Here is a 23,936-nt window from a genome sequence, read left to right as displayed (position 1 = left end):
TCGCAATCCCTCTCAAAGGTGGCACAATAGGCAAACGCTCTATAACCGCTTCGCCGGGAAAGACCTGGATAGGGTAAGAGCGATTGTCAACGAGCTGCGTCGTGCAAGAAACACGCAAGCATAGAACATACTTTCGTACGATCCGATGTCGTCGCACCACGCGATGTGATGCTGCTTGGCGACGGCGCATATTAGTTGAACGACCTTAAAACGATCATCAACGTCAACGTCAGTCACTCGTCGCGATCTCCGGGGCCAGCATCGGCAGTGCTATCAATTTTCCGCTGCCGTCAACAACGACGGGGGATGATAATGCCCAAGAAGCGGCAGAACCGAACCGGTGCAGGGAGAACATGTCTCGCTTGCACGTGCGATTACCTACGCACGCATGCACCGTGTGTGTGTGTGTGTGGTGGATGAAGGCGAAACAAACCCAGAGCTAAGCGTGCGCCGAGTGATGAGCGCGAAATGCGCGTCTTTACGCATTCTTTCGCATTGTTGGGCATGAAATCGTTGCGGATTTGGTCCGAGAAGATTATGGACGGAAAGGTTTTGTAATTACTCGTGGAGAGTGAAGGAAGGAGTAGTAGGAAGGTATCTTGTTTCTGCGATTACCATCGACAGCCTTTCAGTGCTACAAAGTAGATGATTTCCAGCGCAGTTGTATGCTAAAATACCTTAGTACAATGAAGTATGTTTCCTGGAACATTATATGTGTTCGCGTTTAAATAAATAAAGAGAATAATTTATGTGTTTTGTGCCTTGATATTCCAGAAAAAAAATAAACAGTATGAAATATTTCATGAGGATAGAAACGCTTAAATGTTATGCGAAGCGTTTTTGATCACAATATACACATTGCATACTTTCAGGCGTTTAAAGTTAATTTTCGCTGACTTAAACCAAATAGAAGTTTTTCATTGATTTTCACTCTTATTTCGAATAAATACTCGTGCTAACTCTCTCAAATAATGTATTGTGATATTCATATCCACTATTTCGATAGCTTAGTGATTTTCTAAACACGCGTTGAACAAAAACCATCATCAATGCCTTACGAAAGATCGGGTGCGATTACACCAGATATCTGTTTATTTCTATAACACTAAGGCTAGTTACTGCTGACAACGGCTCCACCACTATTTCACTGCACAGCATATTCATCGATCAGACGTTGTTCAAATAATTTACCAATAAATTACTATCCGCATTGCTATCGAACTTAACGCGCTAACGCCTTACGCTTAATATCATTCCTAATTGTAAACGCGTGCTCTAATGTGCCGCACTCGACGACACTGCGAGCCCACGCTGTCATGTCAAGTTGAACCAAGATCAAGGGTTATCGATGGCCACGGGCGGCTAGTATTCCTTGCCCATCACCTTCTCGATCCACGGCACGAACTTCTGGATATTCGTGTACACGCCAGGAAGATGTTCGCGGCCACAACCGATGCCCCACGACACCAGCCCAATCAGTGTCTTGCGTCCTTCAATCGAGAGTGTAAGCGGACCTCCCGAGTCACCCTGGCAGCTATCTCGACCTCCTTCTTTGTAACCAGCACATAAGAACACATCGTGGATGGTCTCGCGCCGTCCAGCCGCTCGGAACCATCGCTGGCAGCGCTCGTTCGGTATCACTTCGACGTCTACTTCCTGCAAGTGGAGTGAAAACTTAAGTTAGAGCGATTTGGATTGTTTTAAGGAACACTAAAAAGGCCTACGTACCTGTAGCACTGATGGAACCGTACTCTGCCCGTGCCGTGTCCGACCCCAGCCGGCCACGGTGGCCATTTTTCCTACGAGCTTTACGCTCTTCGGCGGTAGACAAACGGGCAGGATGTGCTGCCGAAACACGACCTTCCGGTCTAGCTTTACGAGCGCGATGTCGTTCCGGAAATCACTCGGCGAGTAGTTCGGGTGGACTTCTTTCCGCTCGATCGAGTACTCCTCGTGAGTCAGTCGCTCTTCCTGATCCCGCACGTCCCACTCACCGAGCCGAACCTTCAGGTTGCTGTTGGGGGTTCTGTAAGGACAAAAAGGATCAATGTAGTTAATTGGGTCATCAGCTGATCCTCGGATAGGTAAACTTACGTCGCTACGCAGTGAGCCGCCGTGACGACCCAACGGTTGGAGATAAGCGCTCCACCGCAGCTCAGCTTTTTCGTAAGGAATCCGGACTTGATGAGGGCTGCCTGCCACGGATGCGTTCCGAACCCACTCGAGTGGCCACCTACGATGCGATTCGTACGGGTGTATAGCTCACCGCAACCTGTCAATGGAGCCGGAAAGGCTGAATGAGTCATGGCGATTCTCGTGCCAGCTATCGGTGCAACGAGGAAGTAAATCCTACAGGAACAACACGCTAACCAACCCTCAAAACCCCATGTGGTGAGATGCATGTGCATTGCTTGCGTTCAAACGCTACGGGGAAACCGAAAGCGGCTACAACAAGCGGCGTGCATGTGGTGCAGATTTGTGCACGCGGTGGTGAAACTAACGTACGGTGCAATAGCGCTTTTACTGAGTGATGTGCTTTTACTGAGCTTTCGGTTGGAGCTTTCGCGGAAATGCCACCACCCGCTTTGGCGCTCTTTTGGTGGGATTTTCTCGCGAAGAGGCTCCTCCTCGGCGTAGTAGACATTAAAAACTCGCAAATCATAAAGAAAAACATAACCCATAAACAATAGCAATAAGCGAAGAGCGAACGGTCAACTGAAGAAGGACAACTGACTCGAAGCGTAACTACGCGCACAGATGTGTGTGTGTGTGTATGTGTTGGGACTCTGGGACCTCCATAACCAGGGAGAAAGGAGCAAGCAGCTGCGCCGGTGGAATCGGGATCTCAAGGAACTACGTGAAAGAGAGGCTGGCTACCGTTCTCGATGCCGTATCCATCGTCCTCCTGAGCTGGATATCCAAATAGGCCCGCAGGCGGTCGCATCTGGCCACCGGATCCGCTGGGTCCACCGCCAAACAGCGCCGTTGGGCGACTGGCAAAGCTGAAGGGCCGATCATGGGGCTCGCCCTCATCGATCACCCCACCAAAATGTACCGACTGTGAGCCTGGAGGTCGAGCAGGATGACCACCATGTAAGGGTAGTGGTTGAGGTGGTGAAAATGGTGACGAGCCGCTTCCGAGCTGATTTCCATCGAAACCCCACTCGGGTGGTGGGGGTGACCCGGTGGCGTGGTGGTGTACGTGTGACGGATGTTGGTGTGAGTGCGGTGGGTTCGCTTGGTGGTGGCTGTAGCCGTGGTAGGGCGGTGGGTTGCCGCCGAAATGTCCTCCTGAAAGCAGCGACGTCGGTGGTGTCGTTTGTGGACGGTTCTGGTGGGACGAGGATGATGATGATGACGACGACGAAGAGGAAGACGATGATGACGAAGCGGGCGGATAAAAACCGAACAGGTTTATAATGTCACCTACACGTGGGAAGTGCGGAACCAAGGTTCAATTATATCCTTTGATGGGGCTAATAGCCGAGATTTATAATACGCAATAAATTTAAAAAAAAACATCTGAATAATTAATCTTTTTTCACCTAGCTGGAGCTTTAACTTAACAAACATTACAATCTAACCAATTTAAGATCAAAACTAAAAACAGAACATTGAAACCGAATGCTCAAAATATACTGAAATTCAAAATATAACTCCATACATCCATAATAATGCTCAAACCAAACACCTGAATAAATAAATAATTGCATTTCATCTCTAAGCAGACAACATACAAGTTCATGGTCACCTTCAATTGAGCAGTGATCATAAATCAATTCACTGTTAGCGCTGTTGCGTTTTATGTCGACCCGTAAAATTGATTCATTGACGAAACAACCCATTGACGGTGATTTACAAGCCACGCTTTAGTGCTTTTAAACGTCTCTCCGACACCAGACGTCTACGGGTGCAATTTCCACCCAGCGTCAACGTGTTATCCCTACCCCAAAACGATAACCTCTTTAAAATGCCGCTGCAGGTGGCCGTCGCAAGCACGCCAGCCAAAGATTTACACATAAACCTATTACGGTCGGAGCGAGAAAAGGTGCAAAAAAAGGCACACTAACGTCTTCGCCAACCGTCTGGATGCGTTTCCCTCCAATTTTTGATGTATGACGACAACGCGATTACACGTCAATTACGCTCGGTGGAAGCGAATCTTCACCGGTGGTGCCCTTTTTTCAGCAACATTGTTCGCGCGGTGCTCTGGTTTTTCTCGCTACTCGCGTGGGGAGGATTTATTACGCTCCTCACGCCACGCAGTGCCCTAACGGCGTCGCAAAGGCGCGATAATTGTGCACCCGCGGGTGTCGAACGGCTGCAAAACACAATGCAAAACCTCCGCCAAGCTCTTCCATCACGGTTGCCATGGGTTACGAACGCAGCAGGTAGTTTTCCACCGACGTGTTGGCTTTGGCTACGGGCGATAAAACGTCACAGCCGGCGAGCCTCTTCCTTTCGATGAGTTATGGTGCCGTGAGTGTGTTTCATTTTTCACCAACCGAAAACTTTCGTCACCCATCACCGAGAGGTTGATCCTCCGTGGTGCCTTTTTCCTTCCTCGATCCGCCTGGCGGTGGCAGCTTTAATGAGCCGTTGGTGTTGGCGGAGACGACGCGCGACATCACGTGGTTCAAACATTCAAACAGACCGCATCACCGGGGAGGCGAATGACACAACAGTCATTTTCGATTACCATTGCAGAGCGGGCTTGAGTTGCGGAATTTAATTACCCACGGGGTGTGGTGCCGTCTCGCCGTTTTCCCAAGGTCGCGTGCTACGCAGGCATACATCTTTTATCGACATTCAGATTCGGCCATGCGTAACTGACCCGTTTCGGGTTTGGGCAGCCAAAATCCGTGCGCATTGGAAGCGCAACGTGAAGTAGGGCATGAACTATGGACCTCATTGCTCAACAGCTGGGACGGAGTGTGAACAGTTGGATTTTAATTACGTTGGGTGTTGATTTGAGTGCATGTTTAGCAACCGAGAGACCATCGATCGGAAATTGGAGCCGGATGCTGATAAAATGCAGACAGCATAATGCATTTTCTTTTTAACAACCTAATTAGTTTATCTGAAACGTAACGGAACTGTCTTATCAGACCTTTTTAAACAGCGAAATGGAAGTCGTTACGAGAAATTGCACAACTGCTTCAATTTAGGCCGTCATCCTGAAACAAAAAGAGTTGCGAATATCCGGAAAGTGCTGTGATCGCGATTACTTTTACTTGGGCTAACAGAAGACGTTGATATTTTCCATAGTGTGAAGGACAAACATGCGAGAAAGTGCTTTGACATATGCGCATAGAGAGTCACAAGACATCAATTTTATGATGTTCTTCAAAGGAAGGTTAATGTGATCAAATGCATCATTTCTGTTAGAAAAATCGTAAAATTTAATGTGACCTCTAACGACTTGTGCTAATCGAGTTGTAATTGTATACCCAGCAATACGCCCAGGCCACCGGCATATGTTTTAGAGCAAGTGCAATCAACGCCTCATTTGCAACTCGCAAAATCTATTCAAATTTGTTCGTTTGTCGTGAGAGCCTTAGCTTCACCGGAACCGTGGCCGGAAGCAGAACAAAGCCAAGTAGTACTTTCTCATCGCGATCGTGAATGCTTTCTTTTCCCGCGGTAGCTGCACCCATATGGTCGGTGGACTAAAAAACCCATCCTACGCACAGAGACCGTTCCGGACCCGCACCAATCTAGCCTCGGAGGCAGTGAAACTCGGGCGTCTACCGCAGCTCTGTCGTCGTTGCTCTGGCACCGTCGAACAATGCGCCCATACCGCAACATAAATCATCACATCGCACATACCGCGCACTGGGGGCTTAGGAGCGAGTGGCGCTGATAATTGTTATCACCTCCCACTGGTCCCCGGAATGGGGTCTCTCTGAGGTTGGGTGGCGTATTGTTTACCGCTTGACAAACGCTGGCACGACTAATTTTACGAACGGCGTGTGGATCACTCCTGGAGCCCGAATGGGGGTGTGTTGAATTCCCTACCGGCTGCAAAAGGGGGTGGTTTTGGCGTCGTTTGAGGGGGACACGCTTTGCGTCGCAGGAAAGTGAAAGGCGATGGATTATGTTTGCGCTTTTCAGCGAACAAAAGCGCACGATCCGCGCAACGATCGTGGCACGTTTCGGCGAAGGTGGATAAGAAGGACGAAAACATTTCCAAGAGAGTGAGAGAGAGTAAAAGAGAGAGAGAGAGAGAGAGAGAGAGAGTGCGCGTTGGAGTAAGAGAGAACATGAGCGAGAAAAAACGCATCCGAAGGCACATTGGCGATCGACAAAGATTGATCCACCGAGGTTCAGGAAGTGGTGCGGGATATAGTTTTGATAAAATGCAAAAATCACAAACGTGTCACGTGCGCGAAAGCCACCATCAGTCAGCTGATGGTGGTTTGTTTGCCGTTGCGAATCGTTTCGAAAGCGAGCGAAATGGTTCCGCCCTGGGTGCGACAGTCGAGTGCACGAAATTGGCATCATTTTTCTCGTCTCGCTAGGAGCGGATGCTCCACGACCGTTGTGGCGTAAGGCAGATTGATCTTTGATGGGGTGGTTTTTGCGCAATCTGCCACATTTCTCCACGCTGCCGGTAGGTTGCATTGTTACGCGAAAGGTCGCCTTTTGAAAAGGCTTTCTTTTCCTTTAAACATCGGAACACAACCGAGGACGATGACGACGGTGAGGACGCAAACGATGGTATGTCGATTTGATGCGTCGCCAAAGAGGAAACGATCCGATACGGAAGTACTTACTGGCATTGTGGACGGCACCCTGCTCGGGGTCACTTTCGGGGGCAAAGTCTCGATCGATGCAGCAGGACCAGATCATTCCTCCTGAGCAGAGATCGAGCGGTTTACCACCGCCGAGGACGCACGACAGCGATAAGCCACACTCGAACTTGCGGCCCTTGTGTCGGCAGGTTTGGGGGATCACTGGGAATAGATACAAAGGAAAAAGGTCATGATGGTAATAAGCTTTGAATAAAACTATGAACAATGAACATACAAATAGAACTAGATTAATGATTGATATAAAAATCAATAAGTATCAACATAATTAAACGAATAAATTAGCAAACGAGTTAGAAAGTAAATAGAAAAACCTTCAGCTCAAATGATTAAATTTGCATATAAAATAACAGTGCATTAAATATAGTTTGTATTATATAGTTTGTATCAATTCATGCAGCAAAGTATATTGAAGAAGAAAGTAAATTTAGTTTATGCTTATTTGAATTAATCTTTCAATGTTCGATACTGGATTCAAACAAAATTGTAATTAAAACGTCTGCTAAATCTAAACCAATCTGAGTGATCATATGAAATAGGCTCTGCCTCTGCAACGTACTTCTACCCAACAGCTCAATGATCGAGTTCTGCCCATAATCCTCGTTGTTGAACGTTTGCCGTTTCCCGAGCGCATCCAGTATCAGTATATCCTGCTCCTGCTGAGGCGATGGTCCGACTTGTCCACGGACTGGCCCTACCATCAACAGCATCATCAACACCCCGAGTAGCGCGCAACACAACGTCCACATACGCCCTAGACGCCGGCCATTCAGCGCCACCTCATCGATCACTTTCTTCATCATCACACCACGGTAAACCACGGCTTCCGGTCGGTTTGCACTATTCGGTTACGCGCTTTTGTGGCCAGTTGGCCAGTCAGCGATTACGAAACAACAAAACGGTTCACCTTTGCGTCGGAATGAAACGCGTCATGAACGCGGTGGATCCGGCAGCGATGGACACACCAACACACGCTCCACAAAGCCCCAAGCTAGACGATGATCACGCTGGTGGAACTAATTTGTGCAATTCGTCGACCACCGCACCGTGTGCGGGAACGAAAGATGCGTTTTGGGGGGCGCACTACGAAGGAACGCATCCGGTGCCGGCGCAATTTGGGCTCGCGAGTCAACGTAACACGCGCGTTATCGCCATCGGAAGCATTATGACAGGTTAGAGGGCAAAGTGGGCGCGTGAAGAATGCCCCAAAGAGGACAGCGAAGAGTGGAAAAGGTAAAGAAAGAGCAAAAACAAAAAGGCAACAATGGACCGTCTAGCGGTCTACCCCGAAAACGGCCACTTTCTTTTTCTTTGCTCCCGTTCCCGGTGGGGGTGGTTTTCCTTTTCACTCACTCGCGTTTCACAGTGGACGCTTGGGCCACTTGAACGGATCGCTGTTTCGGAGTTTTCCGGCCCTAGCCGGTGACAAACCAGAGCGCGCTCTCACTACTCTCGCTACCGGTTGGATTGCGTGCACTGCGACTGCTACTCAGTTGATGGTCAAAATTTCCCACCACTTCCGGTGAGGGTTGCTACCTTACGCAACGCGGCGAACTCGCTATCGCACAGCGAGGAGACGAATTGCACCGTGCTCGTTTAATGAAGGAAATAATTCCACCAGAATGGATGATGATCACGGCACACTCCGAATGCACACCGTATCACTTCCGGCGCACGGATCACGGAGGGTAAGCATGCAACCACACGATCTCGGTTACATCGATCGCGTTGGATCATTAAGAAGCTCCCAGCGCTCCTTCGGTTGGAAAGGAGCACTCTTAAGCTCGACCGGGACAATGAACTCTCAACCGTCGAGGCTCTTTTCACGAGTTACACCAATGCACACACACACACTTCCACACACGCCCGAAACGGGGGCGCTTGCAACGCCCGCACAATGCACGGAGTGATGAGAATTTTTCTTTCAACCACTCCACGCGATCCCTGTGCGAGTTGACTGAGGCCCTTGATCGGTTCCCACGTGCCCTCGGCCGGATGCGGTATGGTAGCCTGAAGGCACCACGGGCTGGTGGGCAGGTTGAGACGCAAGGCAATTTCACTTTCTGTTGCAAAGGCAAGGCAAGAAAAAAAAAACCGAACAACCTTTCTTCGGCAGCCAACGCTGCTCGTGACCATGGAACCACGGTCAGCGAGTGGTCGAAAGGCAAAACGTCGAGCCTTCAGTTCAGGTTCAGTGCGCTGGCGTTCTTCATCTTGACACGCTAATGACCCTTCGGGCCCACGGACGCCAAATCGGACGCTAAAACGTCCGGCTGAGGGGTGGTATTCAGCTGACGATAAAATGGCTGGATTTATTTTTCGCGCTCACACACTAGCTCCAATCAGCGATCAGGACGGGTGTCACCGCAACTTTCACGCGACCCTTTCGCCGTGGGGGAAGAAAGGAGCTGACAGGAGCAGGAGCGCAACAAACACAGTAACGTGAAGCACGCGCGCACCACGATCGAGAGCTGCCGAAGAACTGAAGCATGGTTTCGGACCCAACGGAGCCCCAACGGAGCCCCCAATGGCACGAACGCATTGCAACCGGATGAAGTGAAGAAGGTGCCCAAAGAGCGCACAAAGAAACTCGCGTGGAGCAGTGAGTACCTTTCTCCGTGCGTGGGGTGGGGACGAGAAATTCACTAAGGCGTATCAAGACGTTAAGGTTCATCCGCGTGAGTTACCCACCCACCCGCGGGTGGGTGGGATTTGTTTGTTTTAATCATGCGCCGGGGCAGCGTGAATTAACGGGGGTTCGTCGCTTGTCTCCGGTGTGTCGGGCGTTGAAGTCTTTCGTTGCTCGCAGCGTACCGGTGCTTCTGATCGAACCGTACCGATAAGAGTGTGCGCAGCAATTATGTCGTGCATGCTGCCGTGTGCGTGTGTGTGTGTGTGTGTGTGCCTAGAACCTAGAAGTGACGTTCGGTAGTCTTCTAAAGCCCTCTGGAGGTCTTTCGTAACGGTTCGCGCGCGTTGATGTCGATCAAAACCGGGTGCCCGAATGGGTAAGAAGGTCGGTCCGGGTGAGAGAAGCATGGTTATTGCACTAGAATGATGCAAGCTCATAGCGAAGCTGCAGCAAAAAGAACACAAGAAGCTGCTTACATTGTTGTACATTCTTTTTGAAGCACTATTTCATTATGTTCGATTTAAAATGGTTTTTATAGTTTGCCTTTGATTTCTGGTGTTTAAAACTTTATTAGAGCATATGAATCATACCTGTGCAAATAATTCTCTCTATTTGTTTATATTTTTATGAAAAATATTTAGAAACCCTCTGCAATGTTTTGATGGAAATTGTTTGCCAATAAACGCAAAATTTTCTCGCTTTTTGTCTTATGTACATAATTAAGCATTGTACATTATCCAACAAGACACCACCACTTTGCTGTTCCGAACCGCCATTTTAATCGGCCCAAAACACACAAACCACCCACGGCACCGGCACCATCTTAAATCGATTTAAACGTGCCGGCCCTAAACTGGGACAACATAATTAGCATGCTCCATGACGGGCGACGCTGTCTAAATATGTTTTCACCTTAATTACTCGCACCAGGCCACGATCGCGCCCACGACTCTGGTAACAAAGCAGAAATTATAGCAATTTCCAGCGCCAGTTCCGTACCGTGCGCACTTTCTTCCCGTTCTTGGCGCTCTCGTGGGCTCATCCGGAGGCTGTTTCGCGCATTGCCAGCAAGCGTTATATCACCTCCCGTGTGAAATTCGCGCCAGTTTCGTGGCCCAATTGCCCAGCTCACCGTTGTCCTCCCACGCAAAATGGTGACGGTGCACGTGCAACGCGACGATTGCACTTTATGCACGCCCATCCCTCGGATCTGGTGTGGCGTTTCGACTTTCGAAGGGGGTGTTTCGGTAGCTCTCAGCTCGGTAGCCCGATCTGCGACAGCCGGATCGAACAGGCAAGCCGAAGGCGCGTCTCGCAACCGCAAATGCCGACCGCGTGGAGAAAGTGACTGAAATCGCATGCGCATTAGCGCAACACAGCCAGACCCCGCGTTGGTGACGGTGATTTGCGCAAGGCTAATCCCGCGAAACCCCTACATTACGGGTAGAGACTTTGGGCCGAGCTGTCTCAAGCCTGTCCACATCGAATTTCACCCGTCCATCGAGTGGTCGCAATTTAGCTGTCCCTTTCAATCGCTGCCTGCATCCTCGCACGTGGCGTGTGAGAGTTAAATAATTTTCCAAGCCCACTGTCACCCACGCGCAGCATAATTACTGCCCCACGCGAGAGGGCACCTTACATAACGCCCCGTTTGCTTGTTCCCCAGGGGCCCTTCATGTTTTGGCTACAACGGCCGATGGCGCAGGGTCAGGGAAAAGCCCCCAAGCGTGAGTTTTTCGGTCAAATTTATCGCCCGATCGCCACTTCCGACGGCCGGACGCCGTGCGAAGGAAAGCGAAAGTGACCGAGGCCGAGATTGAGGCCGTTTACTTTCTCTTTCGGGCCTTTCGGACGACCGCTGGGGCGTCTTTTCGGTGCTGCCATTTGGAAAGGGAGCTGGTTTTTCGGCACCGGTTGGTGTGTGTGTGCGTGTGTGTGAGTGGGTTTTCATTGGTGTCGGAAGGGAATGGTTCCATCCTGGCGCGTGTTGGCGATCGGAAGTGACAATGGGTCGGGAAGACGCCTCCTGATTGTGTCTGTGTCAGTGGAACAGCGAAATCGGCGTGACAATCGCACGGTTATTAACAAAAGTACGTTTTGTGCATCACTCTCTTTCTTTCTCTTTTGAACTAAAGTTTTTTGGGTGGCGTAGGAGTCACCATTGTTGCGTAAGTACGATGAGGTGGCGTCGTGGGCGACGATCGTGCTATCGAACTAAGGAGTCATTCGAGTAGCAGCTAGAGCTAAAATCCGTATTATGAACGTTTGTTACGCACTCATGGGGCAGCGTGCTGTCGATTTTGACGCTGTGCGAAAATGTCACAATAATAACAGTTTTCGAAACGCGGTTATATGACCGATCGCGAATGAGATTACGTGTGGGAGAGAGAGCGAGAGAGAGAGAGAGAGAGAGAGAGAGAGACACAGTGCGCTGGATAAAGCTTGATTTGTTTATAATGGCATCAGTTTTTTTCGACCGCAAATCACCACAGATTGAAGTAATTATCGTTCTTTATGTGAAACGGAATAACAGCAAAATTAGACGAGATTTCCGGTCTTATATTGTTTATTTATTTTCCAATTTATTATAGTTCAACAACATTTGGGAGGACTGTCGTAAAACCAGACTAGAAAGAGTGTCACTCTTTCCTGCATTTGTATCTCTCAGCAAAGCATAATTTCAAACATATTATATACCATAGTATTCCCTTAAAAATTGTTTCAATGAACAACACTTCGAAATCAATTACTTACTTCCGTCAAACTCCTCGAAGAATCGGCCCTGCTTGGGCAGCTGGCGGCTGATGAGCGTGCGCAAGTTTTCACGGTCCAGCACCTCATTGAAGCGTTCGTTGGCACCGGTACCGCTTGGCCGCCCATTCAAACTGTCGTCCGCGACGGTGGCGCCACCCAGCAGCACCACAAACGCCACCAGGATCCAACCCGGCTGCAACCGGACCCGCTTCAACGGCAACCGCAGCGGGAACCGGCAACACATCGCGCGAGTATCACTCTCACCTCCGGTAGGAAGCTTGAACAGCTGCTGCGAAAACCCTTGCTCACTTCGTCCGAACCGGTTTTGGGAAAGGCCCGCGCACACTCACTCGCACACACACACACACACACACACCCACAGCCGGTAGGCACACCGACAATCAACGACCCACACCCACGGCACGAAGATCCCACGCGCGATCGCGTAATCACTCTCACTATCGGCACGGTACGGAAGAGAAAACGGACAGGCTGGCAGGCTGGCAGGCGGGCAGTGGACGAACGCGGGGCGTTTGTTTTCGATTCGGTCGGCGTGCGACACGCGATTTGCACTCGTGATTACGATAACACCCTCTCGGGGGTTGGGGGTTGCACCTGCACCCCTAAATTTGGGCGATTAGGCCTACGTGAACTTGGACCTGGAAACCGCCTGACAGCTGTCAAACGGCGTATCGGAGGCGTGCGTTCGAATTGAGGCCACTCCGGAATGCAGCTCTGGTGGACGATTCGGTGCAGGGAACTGGATTCAAATGATGCGTTTCACTTTCACAAAACCCACACATGGACGCGAATGTGGTCGATGGACAGTGACGTTTTGAATATGATCAAATTGAAGTACACAAAGTATCACCCAAGGGATGGAAATAACTTCAAGGAAAATTTTTCGATCAGAAACTGTCGCAAAAAGCAGAGCAAAAGCAGGAAGAGAATCTCAGAAAGGACGAAAAGGATTCAATTTACTCAAACCACATTTTCAGACACTTTATGTTCGCGAAAATTATTGTTAAAATTAGCTCTTGCCAATCCTCTGCTGGTCGATCACTTTCTCACAATACCGGACGACTGGTGAGTCGAACACCCGGACCTGGAATTGTCCACAGTTCGGTCGCGCACGTTATGCAACCCTCAACCGGCCCTCGGGACCTGTGATTCACGCCCCCGGAACGGTGATCGCGCGCGTCAAGGTTGCGTGAGGGTGCCAATTCGGAAGCCAGACTGTGTGACTCGCAAAACGAGACGGAAAAACCCCGAGCTGCCACGTGCGATCACGGTGCCGTCCACCGGGATACTGCCCGCTTGGTCCGTGGTCGCGATTCGATTCGCTTTCCCGACCCCGACCCCTTCTCTCACACTTTTGGGCTCGATCGCGACCGCCACCGGCAGTGAGTTTGGTGTACTCTGCCAGCGGTTGTGAGCTGCGCTTAAATGGCCACAAGCGTAGAAGAGCACGGCACACCGGAAAAGTTCACATATGGCCGACTGAAACCACGAAACGGTTGTCTAGCTGGGGATCGTTGATGGACAGAGGAATGATTACACACACTAACACATGCACAAGATAAAGAAGAAGAAAAACAGCACGATCGGTACGGTGACGGAAGCCCCCGTGCTGAGGAAATGGGAAATAAATGCGCCATTTTTGGTTTATCACTTTCTGCCTCCTAAATCTACGCTATCGCCAGCTCATGGTCTGATTCTTGTCGAATGGAGATCCCCAGCACAATCAGGGCTCCCGTTTTAGCAGTTCAGAACAACTCAACCGGTCACTTCCTAGCGGGTACTGGTTCCGGTATTGCGGTGCGTTTTATTTTCCTCCACTTGTGGGTTATAAAAATTGCTTAAAATTCAACTGGCTCTCCGCAGGGCCGTGCTCCCTATTGGGCTATTCCCTGCAGGGCAGCCAGCTCGAAACCAGCGGAATCGAAAGGCCCGGTGGGCTGCGTTGGGCTCTCGAACCGGGTGGTGACGGGCAGCACCATAAACGCTTCCTTCCGCGCGCCGAGCCCGCGTGCCGCAGCGGGCTATCGGAACTTTCGCAAAAATGTTGTTAAACATTTCTCCGGCAGCGGCCGGTACCTTGTGCCATCCGCGGTGGTAGCGCCGGTTGACCGTGACGCGATCGTGGTATCCGATTTTGTCTAGTGTGGGAAATAATTAACCGGCCCGCCTGAGTGGGACCGAGCGGGTTAATCGCGGGGGAAGGTGGTTAATTTCACTTGGTAGTGAAAAGATGGGCATAAAAACGAAGAAGGAAACAGGTGTACTACTACCGTGCCCAGTGGATTCCGATCGTGCGGTCCGAGATGCGAGGATGAACGGGTGGTACGGTGCGGGCACTGTTTAACGGTGTGATATATTAGGCTGTAGCTTGAAGTGCGATGTTATTTTGGATGGATGTCGTTGTGTTACTTTAAAAGGGCAGAATTTTTAAATGAAGAAAGAGGCAGCGAATCAACGTAGTGAATCGAAGAATGGTTGGCTGAAATGCTATAGCTATTTAAGGCTATCATAGTAACGTTTAATCTAACCACCAAATCGATCGTTCCATGGTTTAGAATTACTTGAATTATTTATTGAAAGTTTAAACTTCTGCGAGTATTGACATACTTCAGAAGTAAATGTTTTTTTCAATTCACCGTAGATACTTTCCGTTCCGTTGACGATTGATGCTGGTTTCCATTGTGTGTGATATTTATGAAACTATTCATACATTGTTGCTTTCCTAAGGTATGATAAATATTTTATTTCATAAAATGTATTGCATACTAAAGGCGCCTAGCGCAGCACCATACAGGAAGAGAGCAGTCAGTCGAGTATTAAAAAATCCTAAATCTGCAAGAGAAACAGTAGCTCGAGAGTTTTAGCTTGGCTTGTTCGCGACGCTAGTCAAAAGAGGATGTTCCTAACGTTTCTAATGTTTGCTTGTTACGTAAAAAAGTAGAATCACAATGGTGTGCTGCGTTTGATCTAACGGTTGATTAAAAATGCTATCTCAATAAATAATCAATACTGTTTTACTGCACCCGCCTGGCAAAGCAACCATCAGCAAAGAGCACCAGGAAGCTCGTCTTCAGGATGTTCCACGAGGCGCTTCCTACGCGTATATCACGCTCTGCATCCACTTGATCGTCTTCTGCACGTTGTGGTAGATGCCTGGCTGGTGATCGACTCCGCAACCAAACCCGGCGCTGGTAATACCGATCAGCGTGTACCGGCCTCGATCGTTGATGATCAGCGGTCCACCCGAGTCACCTGTAACGATGCGTAACGCCCGTATAACAAATCGACATTACCAACGATCGTGTAACGAGTCGACATTAGTCAACGCCCGAAGGTATGCAACCGCCACAACACTATCAAGGCGCCAAGCACCATGTGCTTGTCTCGCGATCATTCCACTCACCTAAACACGCGTCCTGATGACCATCGGAGTGACCGGCACAGAACATCTCGTTGAAAAGCTCCACGTTGATTTTCTTGCTCTTGTGCCACCGCAGACATTCTTTTGTACCTACGGGAAAAAAAACACAGAAAATAATCAGTTTCGATTCAACGGCTCTTTCACACGGAGGATTTCGTCCTTCAGTCGTACTTATGATAGGAACGGCCGCAGTTCGAAGGATGTTCGTTCCCGTCTGGCCCATGTTGGCGTTGGTTTTGCCCCAGCCAGCGATCATACCCTTCCGGCCAACCAGCTCGAGTGGACGCATCGGCAAACAGATGGGCAGGATGTGCGACTTATATCCGGCTGGACGCGTCAACTTCAACAGCGCCAGATCGTACCGGTCCGGTTGTGTCATCCGAAAGATGAACTTCGGGTGTACAATCTTCAGCTCAACCCGGTGTTTTTCCGCCGGCAGCGGCTCATTGATCTTTCCCGAGTTCTGCGTATCCAGCTCACCAAGGTAGATGAGAATGTCCTTCAGCCGGGCCTGCTGGATACAATGGGCTGCCGTGGCTACGAACCTTCTCGACACCAGGACACCCCCACACTGATACTCGGCGATGCGAATGTGTGCCTGCCACGGGTACTCGGCAAAGTTGGCCGTCCGGCCACCGATAATGCGCTTCTGCAGTGTGTTCTGGGACGTCTGTGGAATGCCACATTCACTCTGAAAAATGCAACGGAAAGGCACGTGACATGAGAGCATGACATGAGCACTACATCCTGTATGGATGATCGATTTACCTGCATTAGTTGATCTGAGCGCCGATGGAAGAAGCTCTTCTGCTTGGCAAATGCCTGCGCGGGAACCAGCATGTTCGGTCGATTGACGGGAGCTATCGGGGCGATCATGGGCATTGGGACCATTGGGCCAGCGTAGGCCACCTTCGGTGCGATGATGGCATTCGATTGCTCGTTATCGTACACGCAGCACGACATAAGCCATCGGTTATCGCCACATCCCGAGACATGCCGGCCACCTTCCAGCCAGCATGAGAACGAAAGCCTGCAGGCTCGCACCTGATTCTGATAGACGCACGAGTCGGGAAGGCCCAACACATTATGGATGATGTCTGGAAGTAGGAAAACGATGAAGATTGTTGGTTCAATTTGAGTCACTCTTGAGTACTTGTAAGATAAGCAAATAACAAAAAACGTAATAGAAAATACATTGAAATTCCCAACCAGAGATCATGCCCATCTAATATCTCAAAGAAGCCAATTTAACCGCTCCAAGCAGGCCATGGTCCTCGCAATCTTCGAAACAATTAGCGTTGCCAAAGAAGACGGGCCGTGCAATGGCTTCCCTGAATGAGTTGTTAAAGCAACCATTAATCAGTGATGCAATTACTGATGGGCATTACTCTCGGCTAATGTGACCGGCTGGACATGCGAGTCGCATGACAGGCTATTCGCGTGTCATTTTGCGCAACACAGCACCGACAAATGATGGCCATTTTGCAAAAACTAGGAAGGTAAAAAATATCTCCGACGTCTTACGCTCTTAGCTGCAACATTCACCGCGTTCATATTTCACCTGTCACGGCACCGAAGTGGCTTCGATTGAGTCCGGCTGGAAAGCGGCCACGCTGGAGCTTTTTGGGGCAGGAAAATAGCCCCGGTCGGTACGATCGCCGTTTGATCTCACACCCGGCCGACCCGATAGGCCGATGAATTGGCAACATTTCGGTGAAGGTGGAGATCTCTTTCCCGGTCTCATTATCCGAGCCTGGGGCCGATATCTCGGGGCCGAGTAATTACTTTCGATCGATGACCACTCGATGTGCGCCACTATCGTCGATAGCGCTCGCATCGATCGCGTTCGCCTAGCTGCGATGATGATGTGGTGCAAGGTAAGCGACCTCGAGCCCGAGGCTAGGCACCTTTCGATGCTGGACCATTTTCTCAAACCCGGACGTGCGCCACAAACGTCCGGTGGAGCTGACAAAGTGCGCTCGTCCGATGGCCTAGTTCGGTTCAACCGCTGGGTGTCGATCGAAGGCGTGCTGTCATTTTGCTGGCTCCATCACGAGATCAGAAGGGAAAAAGGCCAGCGCGTTGAGCAACTCGCTCGAACGGTGGTGAACACGAGAACACGACCCAACCTCGCGCGAGCACGCTCAAACAAAGCAAAACTTCGTGTGAACAGCACCTTTAAGGCTAACGGTCGACTGATGGTGTTTAGGTGCGCCTGGAGGACTTACTTGCTTGCACGAGCGTGGAAAAGCACCCGAACCAAATCAGCAATCCAATCGGGTAGGTTGGGAAATGCCATGAGAGCATCTTCTTCTGTTAGCCGGCCGCCGATTGCGTCGTATTTTCATTCTTCTGCAAGCAAACGAGAAACGGGGGATTGCATTAGGAAAAGAAAAAAAAGGGTAGATAAACAAGTATTAGAGCACTGAATAGTCGGATCGGTTTGCTGTGCAACATCCGTGGGAGTCAGCGAACGAGTCGGGAACGTAGCTTAAGAGCAACGTCGAATCGCTTTCAGAATGGACCACTTTTAGGGCGCCCCGTGAGCTGCTTGAAGCTGGCCAGAAATCCGAATTATGCAACACCCGGTTGGGGATTTACATATTTTACAAGCGTACGAGCCATTCGAGCGAGATCGCGCGCAACATAAATCAGTCCATCACTCAGATCCGAGAACCGTTACCCGAACAGGACGCATTCCAAACTCCAGCAAGACAAGATAGGCTCACACCAGGGCGAGCTGCCATATCAGCTGGGCGAATGTTTTTTTTTGTTGCTCCCCTGCGACTGGCCTTTTATGCTTTTTCCTTTCGCCATACGCCTATTTTCGCCTGGCCTTGATGAAGGTCGAACACGCGCGGTGGCAAGCGATCGAAAATGCGTTTCCCTGTCCCATGGGCCCCGTCACCCTTCGTTTCATTTCACTCCACTCCTTTTCTCAACTCATGCATCTTTCGGAGGCGCTTTTTTCTTTCAGCTTCTTGTTTTCTTGCTTCCATTTCCACCGGCAAGCTCGCCTCCATTCCATTATCTTTAACGCTGTGTTTTGTGGCCGCTATTATGCCTATCCTTCCGTGGCGCACCCACCCACTTTTGCCGTGTGTGTATGTGTGTGTGTGTTTGTGCGCAGACGACCATTTACGGAAAGGACGCTCCGAGATGGTTTCACCTTGCTACCGCGTGACGCAGGCAACGCAGCCGCTTTAACGACAGCCAATTCCACCCGGTGCGTAATTAGTGCGTCTTGGAAGTCTGAAAGTGGCTGGTCGGTATGCTTTCGTTCCCTCGCAACGGCCAGGAAAGATGGTCGCACCAGGCAAGAACAGTCAAATCACGCGCCATAATTGAGAAAAGTTTGCCTTTTGCGCGGAGTTTTAGAGCGCACCATCGAAACGGACGGCTTGTTTGCGAAACAAAGTTAAATTGGTGAAGAAAAACGGGCGCTTTGGTTTCAAAGTTTCTCATTAAACTTGTAACGCTTCGAACCGATCTGCTGCCAGAATGTGATAAATTACTGGCCGCGTTCAAAAACCCCAGCCATTTGATTATCCTCATCACCTCAAGAGTGCTCAAGAAAACAGAACAATTGCCACCCACTGCTCGATTGGGTGTGTGTAGCAATAGTATTAATTTCATCTCGCCACAAATCACAAACATAACCGATGGCTTCTTGCTCGGGGAGGGTTTGGAAGCCCTCGGGCGCCTGTTTTCACCGCCATTATCATAATCAACGCATCGATTACCAGGCGAAGGTGTCGAAAGTGGGGTGCCTGAAAACGGCGCTACCGTGAACGTGTTCGATTCGCATTTCCATAGGCGAACGGTCGTTCGATGCGTTCGCCGAGCCATGTGCATCGGTTTCGCTTGAAGGCGGGCTTGGGCGGGAAAACTCACAAACCTCCCCCTATATGTGGGGGTGGGGGTGGTGCACCGACTGCGGGCGGAAGTACCATCGACAGGCACTTTCACAGTCATTTAGAGATTTTGATCATTAATTGAATTAAATGGCTACCCCCGCTTCGGTGTGTGCTGGCGAAGCTGGTGCACGTGTGGGCGGACGGATTCGTTTGCTGATTGATTGTATCGATTAGAAGGTGGAGGTGAACGGTTTCTTTTCGACTTTTTGGCCCCCCTCGCTCTCAACAGCTCTCGCTTGTTGCGCTTTCCGTTCAATAAATCCCTGCCCCCCCCCCGTGCTGATAAGCGCCAATGCGGATGATAATGCGGATTAATCGCGAGACAAATGTGTCGGAGAGTTCGAAAGCGAGTTTAAGCGAGGTTTCCAGCAGCTCCAGCTTCACCCTAAATCATTCGAATCGTCCGCAGCCAGCTTGTGGCCACCACGGCGCAGGTATTTGTCGGCCGAAAACGACACTAATCCACCACATTCCGCATTACGAGTGCCGGTTTTTCTCTTCCAGGCGACGTATAGCCCTGCCCAGAAAGTGGTCTAATTAATCAACGTTTAGGCGGCGGATCCATTTGGCATTATGGTGGGTGGGCACCTGGTTGGGTGGGGGACCTGGCAGGGAGGAAAAATAATTATCTAAAAACATCCGTGTCCCTGCGTGTCGGGGTGGAGGCCGAAGAAATTGGACACCAAGGCTAGACGGCGATGCCAAGGGCGCCAGAGCCTCCACACGAAACAAAGCAGAACCGGTAATGAGTGCTTAATGAACACTGGGCTGGCGCCACGACCCGCGGCAGTAGCGATAGCACAAATGCCTCCTGGATACCGGCTCTAACCGGATCCGGGTTTGGTGGATGGGTTGGACAAATTTGGCCAGCTACATCCTTAGCGGATGCTGGTGTCCTGCTTGCGAGAAAGGCGTTTCGTCTTTGGCGCCATCTCCCGTGCAGGGTTTTTCACCGAAAGCCACCCTCCCCAGGCTGGCAATGAAGCTGCATTTGTAACCGCCAGAGCCCGGATCTTCGAGGGCATTGACGCACTAATACGCCCTCTCGCAACGAGAGCCTTTTCGAGGTTGGTTCGTGAAAACCCTACAACACAACCACGAGCCAAATGGGCAGAAAAAAGGCAACCCCTAGCGTCATCGGTGGGAGCCTTTCTCTCCTACGCCTGCGGGCACCTGGGGTAGCCTGCGTCATCATCATCATTATCATCAGCATCATCGGCAGCATCCACCGGTGATCGGCAGCGCAAGCAAAACACTTGGGCTCGGGCTCGCCTTATTAAACAAACAGATTATCAACGAGCGCACAGCAGCGTGGGGCCCCACGCGTGCAGAGTGCAGCGATGAATTAAATTACGGGAAATTAAAATGGAGAAATTACTGCCACGATTGACCTAATCCGTCGGGCGGCTTTCTACGTGCGAACGTTACACAGGACTCATGTGCAATGGCGTCGGGTGGGTTTGCGAGCCTCGAGCATGCCTCGATTGGGACAGGTAAAAGCAACAACAACAACAAGCACACACAAAAAAATGGCCGCATTGCGCATTAGCAAGTCACGCAGCGAGTCGTCAGCGAGCGTGCCGCGAATTTATGCGCAAAGCCGGCACGAAAAGAACGTTTCCCGGGGGGGGGGGCGATAGGGTGATCCTTTTGCCAAAGCGGGTGGGTCCCGTTTAAGCCCGAATACGCTGGCCCATTGGCTGGGTGGGATCGTTAAAACGAACGGCATTCGCGGGAAATGCGCTTGGTGTGGCGTGGTGGTCGGAATAAATTAGACCCCCTTTAGACCTCGAACTAGCCCCTGTCAGCCAGGGAAAAAGGTACCGCCAAGCCTGATACCACGAGTTGGTGATGAAGTTCGCTTAAATTGAGTTAGAATAGAACATTTTGAACGGCTCATTAGTGAACCATCCGGGCCAGCTAGAATGCGAGAATGACTTATGGATGAGCCCGTTTGTGTGCTGATGGCCGCCAGCAATTCGCAGCCAGTGGTCGGTCGTTTGAGAGGCCGTAATCGGTCGTTTCGGCGGGCGTTCGCGATCGCATAAGAATCGCGCGCAAAAAAGTGACCGACGGAACACACACGCACCATAAAAACGCGACCGTTAGGCCAGAATGCCGCGCCGGACGTGTCGTGTTTTAGAACGTGTTCATCGTAAAATGGTGCTGGGGAGAGAACGATATGTTGCGTTTAGGGTGCTCATAAACGAGCGATGATGGTAAAATGTAAATCGGCCACGCCATTCGTACGTTAGCACATATGAACGGTATATTTTCATCGGTATGGATGGATTGATATTGGTACTGATAGCTTCACGATGGATCAAGTGTGAATTAGAAAAACAAGGGCGTTATTATTTTTCATTTCCTGCACGTGCTTTGGAAGTCTTGATAATTTGACATATAAACGATTTTTCTACTTTACAAACCCCAAATCAATCCAATAACCATTAGCCGATTAGAGATCGAAGTCAGAGCCCACGATCAAATTGGTAGAAATGCTTGCTAATAGTCGCGAAACAGCAAGCAAACGAGATTAAGAATGAGCAATAAAATATGAATCACACTCACTTACGTTTCGAAATAGAAAAGCATATTTTTTCTTGCCAAAAATTCAATTACAGCAAGCTCCATCTCACCCAACCTTCGCTGCAATAATTCATACAATTCAGCGGTAATGAGGGCCGTTTGCTCACAAATAGCCCTGCTCGAATTTGCTCACATCACACGTGTGCCCATTAAATTAAAAGCGCCCGTCCGGCTTCCGTTACAGATGTTATAAAGAATGGCTTTCGACGCACGAAAGGGCTTAATAGCGGGTGCAATAGTACAAGACTAATAGATGGAAAGTGAACGAGCAGAAAGAAAAGGCTGACTGACCGGCTGGACCCCATAATTTAGTCTCATAATTATTTGTTCGATTTCAAACCAGGTCCCGGCTAGTGGGTCGTGTTTATTTGGATGCAAGGTTACATTTCACGAGGCCGGCGCTACGAACGTTTTTAAAAAAAAAACACACAATTCTCTACCCTTTAAGAGGAGCCTCGTAAGCAAACAAGTAGAAAATCCTCACACACAAACACACGCACACTACCGCGATGCCTTTAGTAGTTAAACGCAAAAGCGATCATTTCTCCTCCCAACATCACTCACCGGGGGAAATAAATCAATCGCTTTTATTGTTCCCAAACTCACAGGAGGACTACCGGGTTTTTCAAAAAAAAAAAAGCCATCATGCACGCTTATCGCCTCCATCCAGCCCGTTACAGAGGATGGAAGTTTCGAAAATTAATCGCACCCAAATCCACAAAAGCCACCCCTTCGAGGGGGTGGCGAAAGTCCGACAAGGTGGCGCCTTCACGCACGCGGGAAAGTGAAAGAAAAACGCCCAAGCACCCTCGCAAATGCACCTACCGGACCGGTGGTTGCGTGGTTTCGCAGTATGCTCCATATTCAAATCCAACGCGCGAAACAATGCAATGGAAGGGTGGTGAGTAGGGTGGGTGGAAAACCCACCCGACCAACCCCTTCCCAGGGGGATGATAACCGTGCTGCCAGGCGTAATGCATCCGACACCCGTGTCAATGCACCAACGGGTGGAATTTCCCTTTTGTTTCGGCTTCTCCCGGCGGTCAGTTTCGTGTCAAAAAATGCTTGCTTTCGAAACAAAGGCCCCCATTCGGGTCCTAAAGGGGGGGGGGGTTTGTTCTCCCCTTACTTTGTGGTGTGCACTGCCTTTCCCCCCCACCCCAAAAACCCACCCGAAGGGGGGGGAGTTAAATTATGCACGAAAGCGATAAATCGGACAACAAACGCGAGCCATTTTTGACAGAACGATTGACCGAACCGTGCGAGAAGGAAAGCATGCAAATGCGCGGTACCGCCTTTGTTCCGCGCGGAGATTGGGCTTTTTCCCGCGCACGTGTCTACAGTTTTCCGGCCTACGTTTTCGGGGTTGGCTTTTGCGGGCCATTTCACTACCGAGGGATGCCACCGGCGGGGCCGCGATTGTAATCTTGACGGACGCAACAAACACCCATCGCAACGAAGCCATTTCCCATGGTAGCGAAGGAGGCTTTTGCGCCATACACTAACAAAAAAGAATTAACAAATTCTCCCACCGTTTGCGCCCAGATTTTCGCACCATTTCGGCGCCCAATTTATGGCGCTCTCGGTGAGCGGTGTTTTTTTTGCCTTCTTTTTCTTTTCATACTCTCCGTTACGTCAGCCAACGGTCAGGTCACACGTAGGGGTTAGTCCGACGGGTGCATCTGCAACTTCACAGCCAGGGTGGCCATTGCACTGACAGCAAACAAAAAAACTCGGTCACTGCTGCAATCTCCCCATCCCCGGGTGTTGTTGTTCGGTAGTCGTTTTTC

The 23,936-nt window shown here is 50.2% G+C and overlaps 1 protein-coding gene across 1 annotated transcript; it reads right to left on the bottom strand.

Moving 5' to 3' along the window:
- Window positions 1-1,362: 1,362 nt before the first annotated feature.
- On the bottom strand, window positions 1,363-16,865 carry LOC128722792 (transmembrane protease serine 9-like). The gene is made up of 13 exons (XM_053816474.1): window positions 16,850-16,865; window positions 16,409-16,737; window positions 15,812-16,331; window positions 15,623-15,730; window positions 15,318-15,471; window positions 12,199-12,506; window positions 8,742-8,875; window positions 7,993-8,093; window positions 7,372-7,493; window positions 6,777-6,956; window positions 2,095-2,272; window positions 1,729-2,026; window positions 1,363-1,656 (listed from the first exon to the last, which is right to left on the bottom strand). Exons 1-13 carry the CDS (start codon window positions 16,863-16,865, stop codon window positions 1,363-1,365), a joined length of 2,742 nt encoding a protein of 913 aa, XP_053672449.1.
- Between the last annotated feature and the right edge of the window lie 7,071 nt (window positions 16,866-23,936).

The sequence above is a fragment of the Anopheles nili genome, chromosome 3 (assembly GCF_943737925.1).
Source record: "Anopheles nili chromosome 3, idAnoNiliSN_F5_01, whole genome shotgun sequence".
NCBI lineage: Eukaryota > Metazoa > Arthropoda > Insecta > Diptera > Culicidae > Anopheles > Anopheles nili.
This window is presented reverse-complemented; position numbering and strand designations above follow the sequence as displayed.